Source organism: Sphaerodactylus townsendi, linkage group LG10 (genome assembly GCF_021028975.2).
Source record: "Sphaerodactylus townsendi isolate TG3544 linkage group LG10, MPM_Stown_v2.3, whole genome shotgun sequence".
NCBI lineage: Eukaryota > Metazoa > Chordata > Lepidosauria > Squamata > Sphaerodactylidae > Sphaerodactylus > Sphaerodactylus townsendi.
In genome coordinates, this window is record NC_059434.1 from 9,072,309 (window position 1) to 9,096,071 (window position 23,763).

Below are 23,763 nucleotides of genomic sequence, written 5' to 3' on the forward strand. Positions count from 1 at the left end.
ACGTTTTTGCTGTATAAAGTAAGCAGCAATTCATAAACCTAAACAGTGTTGCGGCTCTGTTCCCTGATGATTTTTGGAAGGAATTCTCTCCGTTCCAGCAATTCATTCCTCCCTTCATTCAGTTGACTGTAGCCTGTTTAATATATCGTACATTCAGGCTAAATAGTCAGTGCATTTTTATGGCTCGCCAAGGCAAGACATCACTAAAAGGGGCTTCGCTCGGCCACGTGCAAAGTGTACTTCGGTTACCCCGCTTCTAATCCTATGACAAATGCTGCTCATGAATTCCTGTCTGGCACTTTTATAGCTTTTACTGCCTTCAAGCAGTGACAGAACAATGTCAGTCTATGTCAATCTAGACCTTAGAACCGTGATGGCGAACCTTTGGCACTCCAGATGTTATGGACTACAATTCCCATCAGCCCCTTCCAGCATGGCCAATTGGCCATGCTGGCAGGGGCTGGTGGGAATTGTAGTCCATAACATCTGGAGTGCCAAAGGTTCGCCACCACTGCCTTAGAACATCACAACAGGAAAAACAGCATCCTGATATGCAATAAATCATCGTGTAATCCATGCCCTCCACACATTTTAGGTCAAATTAAACCAGTCACTTAATGAACTACTTTGGTTATTTCAAAAATCCACCACGGAATTGCCTATATAATTAAAGAAATATTCCTGGTGCTTTTTAAATTAGCAACGAGGGTTTGTTTAATTTAACTGCAGTCTCAGTAGGCTGCGGTTTCCAACAGAAATGGGAAGATCAATAATGCTCAATGAGAAAACGGAACGCTTCTTCCCACAGGCAGATTGTTGACTCTTAAAAGCTACTCGACGAGCACTTTCTAATTTAGTTGCCTTGATGTAAGTGTTACAGATCTCAAAAAGAGTGGTGTATTAACCAATTGGTTGTGTGGTTTAGTTTTAGAGAGAAAAAGGGGGTTTCTTGTTCTTCAAAAAAAAAACACCCCTCAGTACTATAAAGTTACCTCTTTGTACTTCTCAGCAAATCTCCCAAATTTTTCTATCATTTCAGCCACAAAAATAATATCCATCTTGTCGGAAAAGTTTGCTGCTTCCACGGTATAAGCTAACAGCTGCCGTGCTGTTGCCACAGCATTGGTAAGGTTGAGGGGCATCTGTACAAAGCACAAAAGACTGGTTAAAGCATAAAACCAAAACAGATCACATTGGATCCAGCCGTTTAAGAATGATCATACAGAACTATAAAGAAGAAGAAGAGTTTGGAATTATACCCCCCCCCCCTTTCTCTCCTGTAAGGAGACTCAAGGTGGCTAACAAGCTCCGTTCCCTCCCCCCCCCCCCAAAAAAAACAAACACCCTGCGAGGTAGGTGGGGCTGAGAGAGCTCCGAAGAGCTGTGACTCGCCCAAGGTCACCCAGCTGGTATGTGTTGGAGTGCACAGGATAATCTAATTCCCCAGATCCACAGCCTCCACAGCTCAAGGGGCAGAGCAGGGAATCGAACCCGGTTCTCCAGATTAGAGTGCACCTGCTCTTAACCACTATGCCACTGCTTCTCCCTAAAGTCTCTTGATTAAGATGGTCCTACTATACATACAATCTCAATCTTTACAGGGTGTTTGTTGTGAGGGGGGAAGGGCAAGGAGATTGTAAGCCCCTTTGACTCTCCTGCAGGAGAGAAAGGGGGGATATAAATCCAAACTCTACTCTTCTTCTTCTTTATTATGATCATAGATCAGCCTAGTATAAATAGAATGGGTGGGATCCAGAAGGTCAATGCTTCATATCTTCCCCCTACCTGAAGCCCATCCCCAGTCCCAAAAAGGGCCTCCTGGGGAACGGGGATGCCTCTAGAGCAGTGGTGGTGAACCTTTGGCACTCCAGATGTTAAGGACTACAATTCCCATCAGCCTCTGCCATCATGGCCAATTGGCCATGCTGGCAGGGGCTGATGGGAATTGTAGTCCTTAACATCTGGAGTGCCAAAGGTTGGCCACCACGGCTCTAGAGCCGCATGGGGGTGCAATGTGGAGATCTACAGTGGGAAGGGGACCCTAGCACTCCTGAAGAGCCGCTCTTAAAGGTCAAAGAGCTCTCTGAAGCAATATACTACAAGGCATGAGAAGCTGCAGCGGAATTAAAAAATGAGCAACGCCTCCAAAGGAACACAGATGTTACCTGGGAATACACCTGAGCTCTCTGGATCCGGACAGTATCCTTAAAGCAGGGGTGTCAAACTCAATCGCACAGGGGGCCAAAACTCAAAGTACACTTTAGGTCGCGGACCGAACAGGGAACCAGCAGTTTCAGTAAACATGCGCTCATTTTCCCACCGGTTTTGAAAGGCTCTGTTTTCAGAATCAACTTTTCTCTGGGCCATTGTTAGAGGCTAGCTTTGATTTGAAATTAGTATACCTGACAACCATTTTAAAGTGCTAACTTATTCTCATTTTATCACTTTTAACTGTATTTTTTTAAAATATACTATACTAGTACACTAAACCAAATTGGTTCATTATTATTTGGCACAGAATCAAATTTTTAAATATTAAATATGATACACAAAACAAACGTAGAACTTCTTATAAAAGATAGGTATCTTTTCCAATCTAACTGATACACACTGTCTAATATTTAGGCAGGGTAGGATACCTATTGCTGTATTATTTTGTTTTTAACTTGCTAATCAGATCTATTTATATTGCAATTTTATATTAGATTGTATTTTTACATTGATGTGTAGGGGTATTTACTGTCATTTGCTCTGGCTATTTCTTTTTTAAAAAATCTGAAGTGATTTGAACCCCTCGAAGTCAACCATCAAGGAACTGGCCGCTGATAGTGGTGCCCCCCCCCCTAGTTTGGTTCTCGTTTGGCCCCGACATCTGGGCCATTTGTCATCTAACGAGACCATCAAGCCTCCCTTTTGGGGGGGTGGGGGGAAGGGAATCTTAAAATTGGGATATTGGACACCATTCATATTTTCATCCCCTGATGTTCACTGTTTGTTAGAATTACTCTCTGGTTTTATTGCTGCCTTTTAATGTTTTAACTATTTTATATTGTTACTCCTATCTGCTGTACACCGCCCAGAGCCCTTCGGGGCTGGGGCGGTATAGAAGCCTCAAAAATAAATAAATAAATAAAGCTATGTGGACTATTTCCTTGCTATTGAATTATACCTGAGACTGCAGAATGTGTCTGTGTAAATTTTGATCTACCTATGCCTATTAAAGGTTAATAAAGATAAAGATTTGAAATTAGGGTTGTCTACATCAACAGACGCTTGATCTGACGTAGGTAGCCTATAAGGCAGCTGCTGTGCCGCACTATGGGATTTGAAGTGTGTTATCGGTGCTTCATATCGCCGGGCCGTTAAAAAAAAGATATATAAAATGATCTCACGGGCCGGATATAATTGTATGCTGGGCCGGATGTGGCCCGCGGCCCTTGAGTTTGACACGTGTGCCTTAAAGTGACCGACATGTAAGTTAGCACAAAAGCTTTCAAAGGTTATTTTATAAATAATTTCAGAGAAGGTGAGGGGGAAAAAACTGTGAATAACCTGATTGAACATGTACAAGACCCTAGTGGCATCATTAGCGTACTGGCACCGAGAGTAATCCTCCTCAGCCCAGAATCCTTCCCGGCTGCATCTGCGCCAAGCCCTCTTCTCATCTTGAGAGTTGCCAGTGTAGATCCCGCTGCCAGCTGAGTAACGAGTGCAGAGCAGGTATGCGGTAATGCCCGCCAACGTTCGAGGCCACCTAGAGAACGAAGGGAAAAGATTAGACAATCTACATGGCAAGCGTGGGGAAAAAAAATCAATAAATGATGAGGTTAAGAACTGAATGTGAGACGCTGCAGAACTACGTCTCTGTGACCTACGGAAAAGATCAGCTTGGTGAGTCTTCCGACATTAAAATTCAGGGCGCATGAAAATACTGAAGAATCTTATTATACTACTTCAGATCATCATGCTATTGATCAGGCTAGCTCTCGATTTTGGAAACTTTGAAAGAAAACGACACACGCGATGAACGTGACGTGCAAAGGAAAAAATCATAGTTGTGGGTTAACTCCAAATTAAGAAGAAGAAGAAGAGTTTGGATTTATATCCCCCCTTTCTCTCCTGCAGGAGACGCAAAGGGGCTGACAATCTCCTTGCCCTTCCCCCCTCACAACAAACACCCTGTGAGGTCGGTGGGGCTGAGAGAGCTCCGAAAAGCTGTGACTAGCCCAAGGTCACCCAGCTGGCGTGTGTGGGAGTGCACAGGCTAATCTGAATTCCCCAGATAAGCCTCCACGGCTCAGGCGGCAGAGCTGGGAATCAAACCCGGTTCCTCCAGATTAGACACACGAGCTCTTAACCTCCTACGCCACTGCTGCTCTTTTAACTTAGTTTACTAACTAACCCTTTTAACTTAGAAATTACACCCTTTTGGAACACTTGACAACTGGGAATCTCCCCCCCTCCCCCACCAAAGGTCCCTAAGCAATCTCATCTTGCCAAAATGCCAGACCAGAAACCAAAAGTAGTGTGGAGGGTTAGCCTATTTGTTAGTTACACTGGGGCCAACAGAGTGGGGGATGGGGTCTCAGCTCACCTACCTCTTGATAAAGGGATTCTCCAGCACTTACTAGCCAGGGCAATATACTGAGCCCCCCACCCCTTGTTCCTGCAGTGGCGTAGGAGGTTAAGAGCTCGTGTGTCTAATCTGGAGGAACCGGGTTTGATTCCCAGCTCTGCCGCCTGAGCCGTGGAGGCTTATCTGGGGAATTCGGATTAGCCTGTACACTCCCACACACGCCAACTGGGTGACCTTGGGCGAGTCACAGCTTCTCGGAGCTCTCTCAGCCCCACCTACCTCACAGGGTGTTTGTTGTGAGGGGGGAAGGGCAAGGAGATTGTCAGCCCCTTTGAGTCTCCTGCAGGAGAGAAAGGGGGGATATAAATCCAAACGCTTCATCTTCTTCTTCATCATCATCTTCTTGTTCTTCTTCTTCCTCAAGAGCACTAGACTTTTTTGACCCCAGAATAAGACTCTTTCAGTTGAGGCAGAGACAGTTTTCCTTGAGTTCTATCGGCCCCAATCTACCCTTCCTCCTCCTTCCCTGTTTACTGGCGCCTAAAGCTATTTAAAGAACTTAACGCCATCTGGAATGGGATTCAAGGTTTCATGTTTTAATGTTATTATCAACTTAATTTGGTTTGCAGCTTACGCTTGATTAGTTAGCTGCTCTGAGCCTGTTTAATAAAATAAATAAGCCTTTTACAAGCACCGATCAAAATACTGCAAAATGCGGAGCAAACTTTCAAGTCGCCCAGCTCTCTGATCAGCATGTCCAGTACCAAAAAAAAAAAAAAAGAGGGGGGGGTGTAAGGTATTGGAAAAAAGACATTTAATGGCTCAATGAAGGAGTCACCCGCAGTCTGAAAACGGAACAGGGGACAGGAGTTGCAGATTTAACAGTTAATCGTACTTCTCCCCAGCCGTAACTGGAACATACCAGTTCCCTGTATGGCAGAAAGCAGAAGAAACAGGGACCAGTTCCAGTACAAACAAGCTTGAAGATAACATCCAGGCACAGGTAAAAAGGATCAACAGAAGACAGTGAGGCAGTGATGCTCCACAGGTGGCTGGCTGGAAGCATCTCCTTCGTGCCTCACCAGCTTTTCCCTTTCTCTCTCCCCACCTGCCAGAACTAATTAAATGAACTGAACATGCCAAGGGGCACGCCTTATCTTCTCTCTCACATTTTTACAGAGTGCCCCCATAAAAGTGCAACAGAGATAATAGTAAGTTAAAGTCTTTTAAAAAATCTCTATGTGATCCCATCTCCCTGAACCATTGGCCCTAACAGCAGCGAGACGCCAGCGGTGGGGGCAGACGAATACACTCTCTGGATCAGCGGGCCAAGCAAAGCAGGGAGGGAGCTCCTCTCTAATCTGGAGAACCGGCTTCAGTTCCCTACTCCTTCACATGAAGCCTGCTGGGTGATCTTGGGCCAGTCACTGTCCTCTCCAAACTCTCTCAGCCCCACCTGCCACATAAAGCGTGTGTTGTGGGGGGTAAGGAGGGAAGTTGATTATAAGCTGCTTTGAGACTCCTTAGAACAGGGGTCTGCAACCTGTGGCTCTCTAGATGTTCATGGACTACAAATCCCATCAGCCCCGCCAGCATGGCCAATTGGCTGTGCTGGTAGGGGCTGATGGGATTTGTAGTCCATGAACATCTGGAGCGCTACAGGTTGCAGACCCCTGCCTTAGAAGGTAGGGAAAATAAACAGGGCATAAAGAACAACTCTTCTTCATATGTCATATCCCCAGTTGAGAAGAGTCCTTCTGTACCCCAATATGCTTTAAGTCTCAGCAGGGATAATGACAAGAAAACAAACCAACACTCTTTCCCCCACTGCTGTACGTAGACTGTGGGGAGAGGTCAAAGTTTTTAATTGGGATAATCATGAGGGAGGGTTACTGCCCTCCTTTCCCATGCCAAACATTTTGGTGATAAAGTCAGAAATCCATGTACACTCCTAAGAGTTCCTTCTATTTTTTCCACAAGAGAAATTAAAAAAGCTTCTGGAACTTTTTACATTTTAGAGGTCTTAGGGAAAAAGGGAACCTTCAAAGAAGTTTATCATGTTCTAAAAGTTGTGAAGCAGAATTGAGAGAAATGTTCCATCCTCACATCAATGAAAACTGATTTAGGAAAAAGAAAATAAAACATTTCACATGGCACGTGTGGAACATATGGAATCTACTAATACAAGACTGGGATGCCAGAGGTATAGATGGTATAGATGGCTTTAACAAGGGATTAAATGAAGTCATAGCAGGTAGGTCTATCCATGACTGTTGCCTGGGGTAACAAAAATCAAACTTCCACGCTCAGAAGTACTTTATCCCTTCAAATACCAAGCAGCAGTGGCGTAGTGGTTAACAGCAGGGGTACTCTAATCTGGAGGAACCGGGTTTGATTCCCCGCTCTGTCATCTGAGCTGTGGAGGCTTATCTGGGGAGTTCAGACTAGCCTGTGCACTCTCACACACGCCAGCTGGGTGACCTTGGGCTAGTCACAGTTCTTCTGAGCTCTCTCAGCCCCATCTACCTCACAGGATGTTTGTTGTGGGGGGGGGGGGGAGAAGGGAAAGGAGTTTGTAAGCCCCTTTGAGTCTCCTATACGAGAGAAAGGGGGGATATAAATCCAACTCTTCTTCTCCTTCTGCTGGGGGATCTAAAGGATATGGTGTGTTGCCCTTAAGGGTTTTAATTATTTTCAAAAGTTCTCTAAGATGTACTAGAAAAAAGCTGATGACTTCCCACCCCCCACCCCAGAATTTGCTTGCTATTTTACATTTTGCTTTGACAAGTAATAAAAAGATGCACATGCGCAAGATGCACAGAATATGCAGATGTAAAAAATGCATAGTGCTGAGTAAATATTGTGCTATATATAAAATTTCAAAGGACAATCAAGCCAAAACGAAGTACGTCTTATGTATACATCCTACTTTCTTTGCCTGAATATACCATTTTCTTCCTGGCAAAAGAGTGCTATGCCTTCAGTATCAAAGAAGCAGTACGGGCCCTTCCACTAAGCTCTTTCCAGCCAAAGCAGGAACAAAAGAACATGTTTCTAGGTACATTTTCAGCCATCTGGTTCAGAATAATTTCCTTCCTAAGTCAAAACCGGATTTCTGCATATAGCCTCAAAAGATGAAAAATAACTCATGGCCCTTTGTGTACTACGGAGAAGTCAGTTGCAGCAAACTCTAGAGGACCTCTTTACAAAGTTGGTGATTCTGAAAACTGTTTCCTGCAAAGTAATTTCACTGGGACAATATCTCATTATGTTAAATAATCAGTAAGGAGGACAGGTCATTCTGGTGGGAAATATGTGAAGGGCAAACCTGTGTGCCACCTGGCTCTACCTCATGTTGCAGTCCCAAAGACTAATCAAAAAGGCTTTTTGAAGTAGCTTGATGTGGAAAATCATTCACATCTTTCTTTGGACCCAGGCTTTATTGTACGACGAGTCGAGGAATATTAGGAGTCAAGGTCCATTGAGCCCATGATCCCTTCCAAGTGATGATAAATCCCATTTCTGACTTGTAAACAACCAATCAGCTGAGGTTTGTTTGTTTGTTTGTTATTAAGTCACATCTGACTTACAGCAACCCTTGGTGGGGTTTTCAAGGCAAGAGAAGTTCAGAGGTGGTTAGCCATTGCCTGACTCTTGTGACACGAACCTGGTGTTCCCCAGAGGTCTCCCAGCCAAACACCAGCCAGGGTCAGCGCTGCTTAGCTTCTCAGAGTTGATGAGATCAGCTGACTGCCTATGACGAATAAAAATGGCCTCCCAGCACAAACACTTGTACAGTGGAAAGAAGCTGGGTCTTTTATTATCTTTTTCACAGAACAGAATAATAGAAATGTGGAGTCAGCAGGTGCCACGAGGGCCACCTAGTCCAACCCCCTGCTCAATGCAGGTTCAGCCTAAAGCAGTGGTGGCGAACCTATGGCACGGGTGCCAGAGGTGGCACTCAGAGCCCTCTCTCTGTGCACACAAAAACAGAGTGCCGCCCCCCGCCCCCCCCCGCCAACATCTAGGCTGCCCTGGGCCGCTGGGCTCGATTATTAGCATTAATCCTAAGACCTAGTTTTGGGGAAGCAGTGTAGGTAACCCTGTTAAGCGCTGTTAAACCCCACTGATTTTCATGTGAAGAACTAAAGCACGATCCTTTACCTGGGAGTAAGCTCGGTTGCTGGCAATGGGGCTTGCTTCTGAGTTCCTAGGGTCGTGATTCACCCGTTGGAAGAGTTGCACGGTTGCTTCAAAGCAAAGCCACCAACTACCACCAAGCTTACTCCTGAGTAACGCACGTCTCTGAGCCAACCGTTTTTTTCTAAACTAAAACCTCAGTATTCAGGTTAGATTGCCATGTTGGCACTTTGCGATAAATATGTGGGTTTTGGGTTGCAGTTTGGGCACTCGGTCTCGAAAAGGTTCACCCTCACTGGCCTAAAGCAACCCTGACACGAGTTCTTCCGGTTGCTGCTTGAAGACTGCCAGAGACGGGGAGCTGGATGCAAGGGTTGCATTATCGCTCAAAATAACATCGCCAGTCGAAATACTGCCTGCAGGAAATAACGGCCATCTCCTTAGAATGAAAACACCTGGTGCTGATATAATGAAGGTCAGATAAGTAAAAGAGGGAGGAGGGGAAACGGAAGCCTTTGTCAGCTGTTTAGTAACTTGGTTGGGTGGACAGCTCTCGTTTTTCTTCGGTATACTGAAAAGGTTTTTCTACAATGATTATTGGGACTGTCTAGCTAAAGGATCGTTTTTCTGTTCCTGTTTTTTAACTGCTGTAAATAAAAGGTTTGGGGCTTTATTGCTGCCGGCAGCCAGATTTGCTTACTTTCCTCCTCGTTCTCGTTCACGGAGAAGGTTGTTTTGGGGGAGGCGAGAGGAGAGCCTTCTGGAGAAGCTTGTGAGCTGCTTGTCGTCTGGCTTACAAGATTGTGGGAACGCCAGAACAGGGGCACGGGCTCATACAGGGGCTCATCACTTTTCTGGGCAGCTGAATCCACTGCTGAACTACTCTGACTGTACAAAACCTTCCCCTAATGTCTAGCCCAGTGGTGGCGAACCTATGGCACGGGTGCCAGAGGTGGCACTCAGAGCCCTCTCTGTAGGCACACGTGCACAGAGTTCATCATGTGGGGGGGGGGGGGAAATCGCCCTCCCCCACTTCTAGGCTGGCCTGGACTGCTGGGCATGATGTGTAGGTAATGCTGTTAAGTGCTGTTTAACCCCACTGATTTTCATGGGAAGAACTAAAGCACAATCCTTTACTTGGAAGTAAGCTTGGTTGCTGGCAATGGGGCTTGCTTCTAAACTCTCCTAGGGTTGTGATTCACCCATTCGAAGCATTGCACGGTTGCTTCAAAGCAAAGCCACCGACTACCACCAAACTTACTCCCGAGCAATGCGCGCCTTGGAGTCAACTGTTTTTTCTAAACTAAAACCTCAGGTTAAATTGCCGTGTTGGCGCTTTGCGATAAATAAGTGGGTTTTGGGTTGCAGTTTGGGCACTTGGTCTCGAAAAGGTTCACCATCACTGGTCTAGCCGGTACTTTTCCTTAATGTCCCACTGGTACATGTAAAATAGGAGTCATATCTTCTGCTTCCAATAGGAATAGCTCCTGGTTCTCCTCAGAGTGACAGCCTTTCAGATACTTAAAGAGCAATCATGGTCAATAATGTCTCACAAACGTGAGTGAGGCAGGCTAGGAACAAGTTTTGAGCTAAGTCCATTTGTTTATCTCTCTGCAGTGGCCATTTGGGCGGAAAACTCATGACTCAGTGGCTGCATGCAAACAAAGGTCTCGGGTTCAATCCTTCGGCATTTGTCACTGAAAGGATATTAAGTTAAAGGGGTCTATGAAAAGTCTGTGCACCTGAAGTCTCGGAAAACTGCTATCAATCTGAAGACACAATATTGAATTAGGCCATTCATGCCACTCACATAAACCTGCAACTCAGCAACATCTAGTTTCGCCTTGATTTCAAAAGTAGGTTTATTGAATGCAACTTGCACCAAAAGGCTACATTCAGTAAAATGTTGTGATATGAACACAGGTCTCACAGAAATGATATCCATGCTGAAAGTCACCTTAAGAAAAAAAATCTCTGAACTGGTGGAAGGGGGAAAAAAAAGAGGGAGGAAAGGATAATAATGAACAGCAGCTAATTTAACAGCCAAATGTGTATGGCAGTGATGGCGAACCTTTTTGGGACCGAGTGCCCAAATTGCAACCCAAACCCCACTTATTTATCACAAAGTGCCAACCTGGCAATTTAACCTGAATGGTGAGGTTTTAGTTGAGAAAAAAATGGTTGGCTCCCTCTTCCTCCGCCCCACCCGCTTGAGCAGGGACCAGCCTGCTCTAGCCTCCAGCAAGTCCTGTGCAAACTGCTCTGTGCCTCTCTAGCATCTCTGCCTCCTCTGCACCCCCCCCCCCTCGGGCAGCAGCCACCTGGAGCACAGGCACCAGGCCTGCCAGCCAAGTCCTCCCTGCTCACTGTGGTACGTGCACGTCGTGGTCAGTGGCCCAGGCCAGCCTAGAAGTGTGTGTGTGTGTGTGTGGGGGGGGGGGTGATTTTCTGTCCCCCACATGACGAACTCTGTGTGTGGGTGCCCACAGAGAGGGCTCCGAGTGCCACCTCTGGCACCTGTGCCATAGGTTCGCCATCACTGGTGTATGGTCACTTCAACTACTAGAAAATAAAACTCAAGTAAGAAAAGGCGTTACCTCACACACAGATAATCTAATTGCGGTAATTGTCACCTCCAGAGGTAATACACTGAGTGACCAGCAAAGAATTCAGAATGGAATGAAGAGAAATGAAGAGAAATGTGAGCAGCGTAAAAGAGGAAGGTGTATTATTTATTACTGACAGTTCAATACAACCGAACAGGGATAGGAATGGTAACTGCATCTCTATTGTACTCAGCTCTTGAATACAATCGTGTACAGTAATATACAACCAGGAAGTGTAAAAACAGCAAAATTCTTCCAAGGACAATTATATCCTTGAAATTCACATTTCAATTCACTCAGTGTTCTTGTTAAACCATGGCTACTCATTGCAAATTTTTACTAAATTCTATTCTTCAAACTGTTACAAAATTAAAGGCCGTTTTTATTTTATTTATTTATTTCTTAGACTTTTATACCGCCCTATCCCCGAAGGGCTCCGGGCGGTGTACAACATGTAGAAATAACAATATAAGATAGCTAAAACATTTAAAAGCAGCGATAAAAACCATAAGAACTAATTCTAATAATTAGAACGGCGTCCAGCATTCTATTTTTTAAAGTTCCCTCCCCCCAAAAGGAAGGAATGGCGAGTCTCATTGGGTGACAAATGGCCCAGATGTCAGGGGCCAAAGGAGGGGGGGGCACCATCAGCGGCCGGTTCCTCCAAAGGCCTTTAAGGCCTTTGCTCTTTAGTTTGGGCAATTTTAAGCTGAATGAGTGGGTCAACTTTCTGCCAACCAACTGGTCCATTAAAGGCCACTACGTTTTCTTCTTTAGTTAAATTAAGAACTAGGGTAACAGGTTCTTTATCGACAGGAAGGATAACAGAACTGACCAACACTCAAGTTCAAAAGCAATGCGCTAAAAATAACTACCACATCCGCTTCCAGAGCTGTCATCACCAACCTGAAGTCACCTTTATTGTTGACAACTCTTTCCGGCGGGCAATACTGTGTGCAGGCTACCTGTCCAGTACTTCACGATAATGTATCGGCCAGGTCCTTGGCAGATTGTTATTCCGGTTTGAGATGCTTCACGTGGCAACCCCAGTTGCCTGTAGATCCAGGCTGAATATTTGAAATGGTCAGAGCACTAAGGGAAAAAGGAAAGACCCTCATTAAACACTGCAGGAAAATATATGTAAGCAGTCAGTTCTGTTTAGAAAGTCATAGAATCATAGAATGAGTTGGAAGAGACCACCAGGGTCATCAAGTCCAACCCCCTGCAATTGGCCATGCTGGCAGGGGCTGATGGGATTTGTAGTCCTAGTCCATGAATATCTGGAGAGCCGCAGGTTGCAGACTCCTGTGCTAACAGATGATACTGAATGTGCAAGGGGACAGAGCCCCGGCTGTGATAGTACTCTCATCATCTACATCGGGGTATCCAATTCTGGCACTTCAGATGTTCATGGGCTACAATTCCCACCAGCCCCTGCCGGCATGGCCAACTGGCAGGGGCTGATGGGAATTGTAGTCCATGAACCTCTGAAGCACCAGAGTTGGACACCCCTGATCTACATCTTACCATTACTCTGTTTGAATAGTAACCTGTGAATTTTTACATACAGATTTTTAGCAACATGATCCAAAGGGAACAGAGGAAATTGCGCTCAAGACCCTTACCTTGCGATGAGTGAGCAGTTATGAATCATATTCTTTGCCACAAAAATCCCCTGGGACTCATCAGTTTCTACTATTTTTCCATCCTGAAACCACAGTATCTGCATGTCCTGATCAATATACGAAGCCATGCACTGGAAAGGCAGACTGTCTCCTTCAAACACAACCTGATGATGAGAGGGGGTCATGTAGAAAGATGGCAACTCCAGAGGCGGCTCTGTAGTCCGTTGAAACAAACAAACAAACAAAAAAACCCACCAAGTTTTTATATTAACAGGATTTTTTTTGTTTTCAGAACACATTTCTAGTGTTACTACATGAGAATTTGAGCATTCTTATATTGAAATCTGACATAACCACAAGCAGCCTCAGATGAGAACACTATCTAAAATGCTATCCTATGAGACACTCTGTACTGCATATAGAACAGTGGTTCTCAACCTGTGGGTCGCAACCCCTTTGGGGGTCGAACGACCCTTTCACAGGGGTCGCCTAAGACTCTCTGCATCAGTGTTCTCCATCTGTAAAATGGTTAAATGTTAGGGTTGGGGGTCACCACATCATCAGGAACTGTATTAAAGGGTCGCGGCATTAGGAAGGTTGAGAACCACTGATATAGAACACCACAATTCAAAATACAAGCAGCAGACAAAATACATGTCAGTTGTGTGAGAAGAGTGTGTTTATAGCAATTCTTGCTCTCCACTCTCAAAACATTCCACTCACATATACTGAGCGTGGTCACAGCTGGCCTGCTGTATTATAGCCAGGTTACCAGGAACTTCATACACAGCAACATTCAAGAACTTAAAATGTGACATGCATCCCTAGAGGATGGGGCGGTATAAAAGTTTAATAAATAAAATAAAATAAAAATAAATAAATATTATAGAGCATTACAGTCTATCCCTTGCTCCCAATAACATTCAGTGTCATTTGTCCCCAAGCATCTAGTATTTGAAGGTATCCTTTCCCTGTACATTGATGTTCTATCATCATGAGTAAAGCTCTTTCCCAAGAATTTGATGATGATTAAAAAAACCAAAGGTTAAGGGTCCCCACTACAGAGAATGGTAGCAAATACTCCAATTATATGAAATTGCAGTAGAAGAAGAAGAGTTTGGATTTATATCCCCTTTCTCTCTCCTGTAGGAGACTCAAAGGGGCTGACAATCTCCTTGCCCTTCCCCCCTCACAACAAACACCTTGTGAGGTAGGTGGGGCTGAGAGAGCTCCGAGAAGCTGTGACTAGCCCAAGGTCACCCAGCTGGCGCGTGTGGGAGTGTACAGGCTAATCTGAATTCCCCAGATAAGCCTCCACAGCTCAGGCAGCAGAGCAGGGAATCAAACCCGGTTCCTCCAGATTAGATACACGAGCTCTTAACCTCCTATGCACTGCTGCTATGGATCTCAGAAGGTGAGATCCATATATTAAATTGAATTGTGGTCCTGCAGGAGTTCTAACAGGTGTATTTTAAATTTGAATCTTTTATAAGTGTAATTACACTGGAATGTTGTGGGTTTTCCGGGTTGTATGGCCGTGTTCAGCCTGGGAAAGCAGATAGGTTCCCGTCTGCCCCCGTGACGATTACGAACACTTAACCTTATTTTCTGCCAGAGGATGGCAGTCCACAAGGAGTTGCCAGGACAGCTTGTGATTGGCTGGCTGTGAAAGACAGAATTCTAAAGGCTGGGGGAAGAGCTTTCGAGGGGTGTTCGGATCAGAGAGTCAAAGTGAGCAGGTGTGTGCCGAGCGGGCTCCATTCTAACTCTGTTTGGTGGACTGGAGAACAACATTAAAAGCAGAATCTGGTACGAAGGGAGGGCCAAAAAACATTATGCGGATTGCCAGATTGAAGGGGGTGCTGCGCCCCTAGCCCCAGTGATGTGCAAGGAATAACTGCCTGCACATCATGTGAAAACAGTAAAAGTTAGGTTTAAGTACTGCATATATTTCAGCCCCCCCCCCCCCCCCCCGAATTTCAGTTTTTCCGGGGGGAAGGGGGAGGAACAGTTTTTCTCTCCATGGAAATTTCCAGAAATTCCACATCTCAAGTGAAGTTCAAAAGATTTCTCCCTTCCAACATTGCTAGTTTGCCCGATCTTCGTTGTGAGATCTAGTACAAAAAGACCAAATCAAGAGGAAAGAAGAGTTGGATTTATATCCCCCCTTCTTCTCCTATAGAAGACTCAAAGGGGCTTACAATCTCCTTTCCCTTCTCCCCCACAACAAACACCCTATGAGGTGGGTGGAGCTGAGAGAGCTCCAAAGACCTGTGACCAGCCCAAGGTCACCCAGCTGGCGTTTGAAGTCCCCAGATAACCCTCCACAACTCAAGTGGCAGAGCAGGGAATCAAACCCGGTTCTCCAGATTAGAGTGCACCTGATCTCAACCACTGCACCACTGCTTGTGTTGTATTCAGAGATTCCCAATCACTAGGCTATAATTCTCTTACCACATGTCAGAAGCTCTTGCTTAACACTCGTAACCAGTTGAGTCTGCAGCGACTTGGGAAAAGCACATCGGGTCTCGCGTACCGTTATGTTTCTGTCCTGTAACCACTGCTGCATCCACAACATATTACAATCACACAGAAGATAATCAGTCTGAAATTCTCTGGAACATACCAAATAACAGGTGGATTCTTTTTTAAATATGTAGTCTCAATGAATCCGGGAGGAGTTTTGGGTACATAGCTCAGTTGTTTCCAAATATTTGAAAATCAAGAGATAGCACCATTACGCTGTTTTCAGTTACACATTTCAGCCCATAAAAAAGTTTTATTAGCATATCTGAAATAATAATTCACAGAAAACTAGCTGCCTTGGAATTTACTCAAGAATACCAATTTGGTTACATGGAGGCTATACTTACTTGTCTCAAACAACTGGATGAGACATTTGGTCATTTATAAGCCTAAAGTCAATATATGCTTTGAACATCCTCTGTCTCACTGATAAGGACTTTTAGATTTCACTACAGAAGCTAGGATGCCTATTGAAACGTTGCTTTCAAATAAAATGAAACGGAAGTTAATTTAGTTATGTACCGCATTTGATTTTAACCTCAAAAGCCTACTGAAGCACAGTTGCCTTTTCTACTTAAAAAGCCTCAAAGAGATTTGTACTTACAAAGACTTTAGCGAAGTAAGATAATCAAACGTTCCTTGAGCGAGTGATGAAAACAAGTTTCCTGAAAGATTTCTAGGAAAATGTTTTTTTAAAAAGGAAAGAGAAGAAACATTAAAAACAAGATATGAGTAACTGCTGAAGTCACATTAGGGAGATTGATGGTTTACACAAATTCCAGTACCTTGAACAGAATTGTCAAGAACTGGGACTCTCATATAATCCTCACTGCACCTCAACAACTTGCTTTTATTTTGCATCAAAACAAAGCAGAGAAAATGAGGTGACATCGTATATTCAAGCTTCTGGCAACAGAGAAAGGGAAAGGTCCAGAACAATGTAATTTTCGGAATATGGATGTCCATACTCACAGGTAATGCAGAGTAAGGATTTTATAGCACAAGTTCATACTACATCAAGAACCAGTGTGAATGTGGTCATAAAGGGAGCGTCGCAATGATTAAAGAGGGCACAGAAAGGCAAGGAAATGATCTCATCAATCTCAGTTCTTTTCTCCAATCCTGGCCAACAATAAAAATGGGGGAAGTAGCTAACTTTTAAATGCACTCGGAGTCTGCATGGGTCTGTGCTGTAAAAAGCCTATTGATGGGTGGGTCCCCTTCAAGAAAAAACAAAAACTACACAATCCAATTCTATATAATCTGTTGTCAATATTTCCCTTCCCAATCCGCTATCTTTGGTCTTAATGGCATTTTTAGAATGACAGGTTGCCTGGGAACACTGCTAGAAAAGGGTTACTTTTAAAAGAAGGCGAAAAGACCAGGTGGATAGATGCATTAGATGTTACACTTAGAAGAGTGATACTTACAATCTAATGAGATTTGTCAGTCCTTTAAATATATCAGTGTTCAGGCATCCTATTCGATTGTTCGTCAAGTCTCTGCCCAAAGAAAATACAACAGAACAGATAGGTATCTTACCCAAATGCTACTTTTTCTGATGGCCAACCGATTGCTGACAATATAGGTAGCATCAGAGAGAATGAAAGAATTCTGACCAACCTGCTTACATGTTTTCATAAGATCAGTTAAACTTTGATACTGTGATTGTAATGTGTTGACTACTTATACCCTGATTCTGGTGGGAATCTATCCCCAGATACCGTATTTATTCAAATACAAGTTTTTAAAACTTGGGATACAGGGCATTTGAAGAGGGGAGGTGTACTTAACTCGGATACAGATTAGTTTAATTTTATCCCCATTCTACAACTAGCAGGACCTGCTGTGTGTGTTTGAGGGGGGGGGGCACTCCCATAAACTAGCCAGTCTATAGTCTCTGGAATGCTTGTAGAGAAGGACAAGAGGATGGACAGCTTGGTCATACGGCTGGAGACGCTGCCGAGGAACTCCTTCCCATCATGACTTCTGGCTTGGGCAGATGCTGTGCAAGGAGAAAGGGGTTGGCATCTGCCCCAGTGTGAAAGTTGTGGGGCAGAGGGAGACAAGGAGAACTGCCCCCTCCATCAGCTGTGTCATGCTGACTGATATTTTTGATGAGGAATAATTGGACCAATAGAGAGGCAACGTCAGAGGGAAAAGGTGGTTGGACAAGGGAACCCTGCAGTCAGGATGAAGAAAGATGGGGAAGGCAGAGGTGGGCTAAGGAGGACATCTCCGGATGGCTGACCCTCTTGGGGTTTATTTGGCGGGGGGATCTTAAATCATTTACATTTGTTTTTATGTCTTTACCCTGTTCCACATAACGACCTAAGTAAAACTGTAACGTTATAAGTCATTACCTCCTGCCTCACCCTCTCCATATGATCTATGCCCCCTACTCGTTGTAGTCTGGACTAGACGATGAGTGGGGGGCATGAAGCACGTCTGGGGGGACACGCCAAAACGGAGGATGAAGTTACAATTTTACTTAGGTCTTTATGTGGAACCTTCTATTTCTTTAGGGAGCAGACTTAAGTTCAAGGCCCTCTTCCTTTGGAGTAAATACGGTAAATGATTCAGAACACTACAGCAAAATGATTGAAACAGCTGATCACTTTTCTGGTTCAAGCAGGTTTCACAAGATGTTGAAGGACTGCACTAATTGGACTACCACAGCTTTCTTAAGGGCTTTCTTCTATTTTGAAGATGGGTGATACTGTACAGTCAGCAAGTGCTGAATCCTCAGGAAAGGGCCTAAGACCCCTCCTTGAAACTTTAGGGATGTTCCCTAAACTTCCACTTATAGCCTATGACCCCCCCTTGAAACTTGAAGCTCCCAGTTACTCTGCTAGCACAGCAAACCCTGATGTAGGAGTACAGGGAAAGAATCGTGCGATTGGTGTTGGGAATATGCTGCCACAGGAGGTGGTGATGGCCACTAACCTGGATAGCTTTAAAAAGGGCTTGGACAGATTTATGGAGGAGAAGTCGATCTATGGCTACCAATCTTGATCCTCTTTGATCTGAGATTGCAAATGCCTTAGCAGACTAGGTGCTCAGGAACAACAGCCGCAGAAGGCCATTGCTTTCACATCCTGCATGTGAGCTCCCAAAGGCATCTGGTGGGCCACTGCGAGTAGCAGAGAGCTGGACTAGCTGGACTCTGGTCTGATCCAGCAGGCTAGTTCTTATGTTCTTAATCAGGCAACTGTCTTATTGGAAGCTCCGCTGCCTCCACAAATATAGCAGTCAGAAGACTTCAATGTTGGGCCATTCGTTTTCCACCCCATTTGGTGCGGTTGAGTGCGCTCAAAAGAAAACCAACAATTTATTTGGTAGAAAGTATTCTTAAAGTTATCACTGTTTCAGACATATCTGAAGCTACTGGTAGGGGTGGAGGTGGAAGAGGAGTACAGAAGGCAAACACCCCCCCTTCCATGTGGGGAAACGCTTGCCAAGTAATCTGAACAAACCTGGTAGGGCTGAAAGAGTCATAATCTCTTTAGCTCTTCTTTTAAAAAAAACCTAATGTCTTCTCATTGTTATTTAAATACCCCCTGTTAGTTTCTTCTGCAAATTTGAACAGTTTCCAAAAAGGGCAGAACACAGATTAAAGTAACTGCAAAAAGACATTGCATGGCAAGAGGTCTCATGCCCATGGCTTAAAGGATTTTTTTTAAAGATCACCAGCGCTTCAGATCAGACCTGAACTTTAACATACTTCCGCCTTACATTTCACTCAAGCCCACGTTAACAAATGTAAATACTTACAATCTTTTTAACGATGGAAGTCCTATGAAAGCTCCTGGATCTATAGAACTAATGAGATTGTTCTTGAGGTCCCTGTTTGAGAAAAAAAAAGGTGTAAAGATTTATTACAGAAAAGCAAACCAAAAGATTACATTTTCAAGATTACATTTTACAGGTTCAAGCTGACAAGAACCTGTTTATAGTATTCTGGGACGGGCGAGAGAACTGTCTACTTATAAAACCTTTCTTCGTAAAATGAAATAAACAACCTTACCATGGCACACAAGATCACACTTAGGTTACCGTGGCTGGTAAACTAGGTGATCTGCTTCAAGTCCATCAGTAATTTTATATCACAGGGCGTTTCCCCACTTACCTTTGATGCCCTTTGCTGCGCGCTACTCTCAGCACGTGGCATCTCTGGCACGCGCCAGGCGTCCCCACGACCCCGCGCATCAAAAGGCGCCGTTTCGAGGAGCGCCAGGGATGCTGCGCGCTGAGGGGGCGCGAGAGCGGCAGCGTTGGGGCGGCTGCGTTGTCGCCGCCCCTGTAGTGGGGAGTGCCAGGGGACCCTGCACTACTTGAGGAGAGTAGCGCGGGGCTTAAGGTAAGTGGGGAAAGGGCCACAGTCATGTTAGGGTTTTTTTGGTAACCTGTCTCAAGCACATTCCTTAAAGCATAAAAAAATTCTAAGCTAACACCCCCCCTCCCCCGCAAACCACCCATACGTCAACCTTTAATGCCCAGGCACCTGCATGGGGCCCACTGGCTGTGACACTTGACATTACAGTATTGTGATATTACAGTTATGTGATAAGAAGATGAAACAGAAGTCTGGCCTCATCAGAGGAGAGGACAGTTCAGCAATGCAACCACACTTAGAACATTTGTGGACTCTAGGGTGGTGGTTGGTCTGGGGGGGGGGGGAGGTGAGACCAGGGAACACCTTCCTTATGAGGAGAGGCTGCAGCGTTTGGGACTCTTTAGTTTGGAGAGGAGACGTCTGAGGGGGGATACGATCGAAGTCTATAAAATTATGCATGGGGTAGAAAATGTTGACAGAGAGAAATTTTTCTCTCTTTCTCACAATACTAGAACCAGGGGGCATCCATTGAAAATGCTGGGGGGAAGAATTAGGACTAATAAAAGGAAACACTTCTTCACGCAACGTGTGATTGGTGTTTGGAATATGCTGCCACAGGAGGTGGTGATGGCCACTCACCTGGATAGCTTTAAAAGGGGCTTGGACAGATTTATGAAGGAGAAGTTGGTTTATGGCTACCAATCTTGATCCTCTTTGATCTGAGATTGCAAATGCCTTAACAGTCCAGGTGCTCGGGAGCAACAGCCGTAGAAGGCCATTGCTTTCACATCCTGCAAGTGAGCTCCCAAAGGCACCTGGTGGGCCACTGCAAGTAGCAGAGAGCTGGACTAGATGGGCTCTAGTCTGATCCAGCTGGCTTGTTCTTATGTTCTTATGTTCAGGGGAAGAGAGGGGGTAAGGACAATCTTTTGTGGGGAGGGGTTCTGTGAACTTTGCCCAAGAGACCACACTTGCTTCTGGTTTGATCCTCTTATAAGGAACGACTGAGTGTTTACAACAAGTTTAAAGCAGAAATCTATAAACCACAGTGCTGGTGAAGTCATAATACCTAATAAAAAAACAACTTCATATCTGAAAATATGAAGCTGCAATCAATAATATACACATTATAAGAGACCAAATGCACGCTCTGCTTGGCAATAAATAAAATGCCTCAGGAGATGAACGCTTATTTCTCATTACCTTTTTCATCCATTACCATACATCAGATGTTGCCTTTTCCACAGACCTTTATCTTGAGCAACGCATCACATAAATGCTGCCAAACTGTGCAGACGTAAACAACTTATTTACCAGTTCAGTCTGAAAAGCAGAGACTGGAGCCTTCAAAATAACATAGGGGATCTATTATGACACTCAAGGGCTTCTTTCCTGTATTATTTATAACACCAACGATGTCCTGGGGCAGAGAGTGCTAAGCTGCAGTATTGCCGTCAAACTCTGTCCACAACCTGAGTTCGATCCTGATAGAAGGTGGCTTCAGGTAACGGGCTCAAGGTTGACTCGGCCTTCCATCCTTCTGTGGTCAAATGAGTACCCAGCTTGCTGGGGATAAAGCGTACAATGACTGGGGGAGGCAATGGCAAACCACCCCATAAATATATGTAAATGTCTAGCAAATGTCAACCTGGAACTGCCTAGTTGAAAGCGACTTCAGTCAAGATCAAACTCAGGTTGCGAGCAGAGCTTTTGACTTACAGTATTGCAGCACAGCATTCTGCGCCACAGGGCTCTTTAGAGAGAATTCACACCACGGAAGTTACAGATAGTTCAACTGCGTAGAAACGTAGGAACCCCAAGGGTCATTTCATCCAAGTCCCTGCGCAGTGTAGGACATTCACTGCCATTTCCCTCCGCTCCTCCAGTGAGTCCTGCTCTACGCCCAGAGGAAGACCAAAGTAATAACAATAACATTTAATATAGCCATCATTTGGTGTTCTTTTCAACATGAAAGAAGTATTTGGTACTAGCTCTGCTTCAGAGTGTTCTCTGACATCCACAGTCTAGACCAGGGGTCTGCAACCTGCGGCTCTCCAGATGTTCATGGACTACAATCCCCATCAGCCCCTGCCAGCAGGGCCCTGCTGGCAGGGGCTGATGGGGATTGTAGTCCATGAACATCTGGAGAGCCGCAGGTTGCAGACCCCTGGTGTAGCAATATACCTCTATGAAAAAAAGTAAAAAAAGTGTGGACATATCAATTTAAAATTGACCAAGTTTAATGTTCATAAGAATCAGAAACCACAACAGAAAGTTGGACAAAACATATTTTAAGAAATGTGAAATACTTAAAACAGCATTCTAAACCAACAAAAGTGGAAGAAGGAACATAGTATCAAAAGGTAGCTGGTTATTTCAGTTAATTGTTTAGTTAGCCACAGGCAGGAAAAAAACAAATGAAAATAAATATATGCAATAAACTTAAGATAAAACAAGAGCGAAATCCAGCCAGAACTACCAGCAATCTAAACCAAAAGGATACCAAAGGCACTGAAGACTACTAAAGGGATACCAGAGGGGAAAAAACCTGCAGAATTTTCTAAGGAATACCTTCGCCACATGATACAAACGAACAAGTGATGACAGCTATGCACATTTACTTGGAATTAAGCTCCACATATTTCTACGTAAACATTCATAAAGTGGGCAGTAAAACGCTGAAACTTCACAAATTATTGTTTATGCCCATTACTTGACAAAGTAACAAGTTCTGTACCTGTACGACAGGAAATAAATTCCTGTAAGTATACCAACTGCAAAGCGTCTCAACGCTTAAAAAAATTTGAACTGAATATGGTTTTTAAAAGTTAGGGGGTTTTATTGCAATAATTAACACAAAAGACTAGGCAACTTACAGTCGTTCAAGGAGGCTTAATCCAGCAAAGGAGCCATTCTTCAATTCCGATATCCTATTGTTGCTCAGAATCCTATAATAAATTAAATATATATATATTTAAAGGAGATTCCAAAGGAAGAACTCTTTAAAAATAACTGCACTGGCACTCTGACATCACTTCTTGTTTATAGCAGTGCTGTAGAAGAATGTGTAGGATATCTGGGGGGTGTAATGGATCCAAAGTTAGGAGGCAATACACTCCTTGCCACAGACAATTCCCTCATTTGTTCTTAGTTCTTCCAGGTATCCAAGAAGCAGTCTTAGACCAAAACTTTACCTAGAGTATAATTACCTAGTGCGGTGTTTCCCAACCTTTTCGAGGTCAGGGTACCCTTGACCTCACTCTTCATATCTCACGGTACCCCTGCTGCCACCCTCCACCTTGCCCTCCCATTGCCCCTGCTTGCCACACCCCCCACCTTCCCCTCCCAGGGTGAAGGGAAGCACTGGGGGGGGGGTGGCTGCTGACCTTGTGGCAGGCCCTGCCCCATGGGCCAGCTCCATGTCCTTGCTGGCGCCGGTGGGAGACACCACAAAAATGAGGGGGGGCGGTAGTGTTACCGCGGTACCCCTGGGACATGCTCGCGGCACCCCAGGGTACCAGGGAACCCTGGTTGAGAATGGCTGACCTAGTGCATAATTATTACTGAAAATCAGTGGCAATTACTATGCATTTGCAAAACTTGAGTCAAGGAAGAACCAAAAGGATGTGTTTTTTTCTTCGTGCCTTCCAGCACAGACAGAGTTAATGCACCAAGAAAAGTCTGCCATTTAAATTACCTATTTAAATGGTTTCCCATATGCACGTATTCTCAGATATTTCCTTAAGTAAAAGAGCAGTCACTGGTAGATAGAGCCAGTAGACAGAGCCACTGGTAGATAGAGCCATAAGCGTTTAGAGCAATAGTCTGACCTTCAGAGTCTGACCTTCAGAGCAATGGTCTGACCTTCTGCACCATAATATTTTCTACTTAGAGATAGTGGTATGTGATTAAAATTTTGGTATATTTGTGTTTGTGTATGCCGTTGTAGATTTA

At 44.5% G+C, this 23,763-nt stretch overlaps 1 protein-coding gene across 1 annotated transcript in view; it reads right to left on the minus strand.

The window, feature by feature from the left end:
- ADGRA3 (adhesion G protein-coupled receptor A3) overlaps window positions 1–23,763 on the minus strand; it is a 60,847-nt gene that overhangs the window by 16,414 nt on the left and 20,670 nt on the right. The window contains 9 exon segments of the mRNA XM_048510106.1: window positions 993–1,142; window positions 3,553–3,754; window positions 12,229–12,414; window positions 12,948–13,161; window positions 15,402–15,562; window positions 16,078–16,149; window positions 16,904–16,975; window positions 19,248–19,319; window positions 22,686–22,757. Coding sequence (XP_048366063.1) covers window positions 993–1,142; window positions 3,553–3,754; window positions 12,229–12,414; window positions 12,948–13,161; window positions 15,402–15,562; window positions 16,078–16,149; window positions 16,904–16,975; window positions 19,248–19,319; window positions 22,686–22,757 — 1,201 coding nt within the window.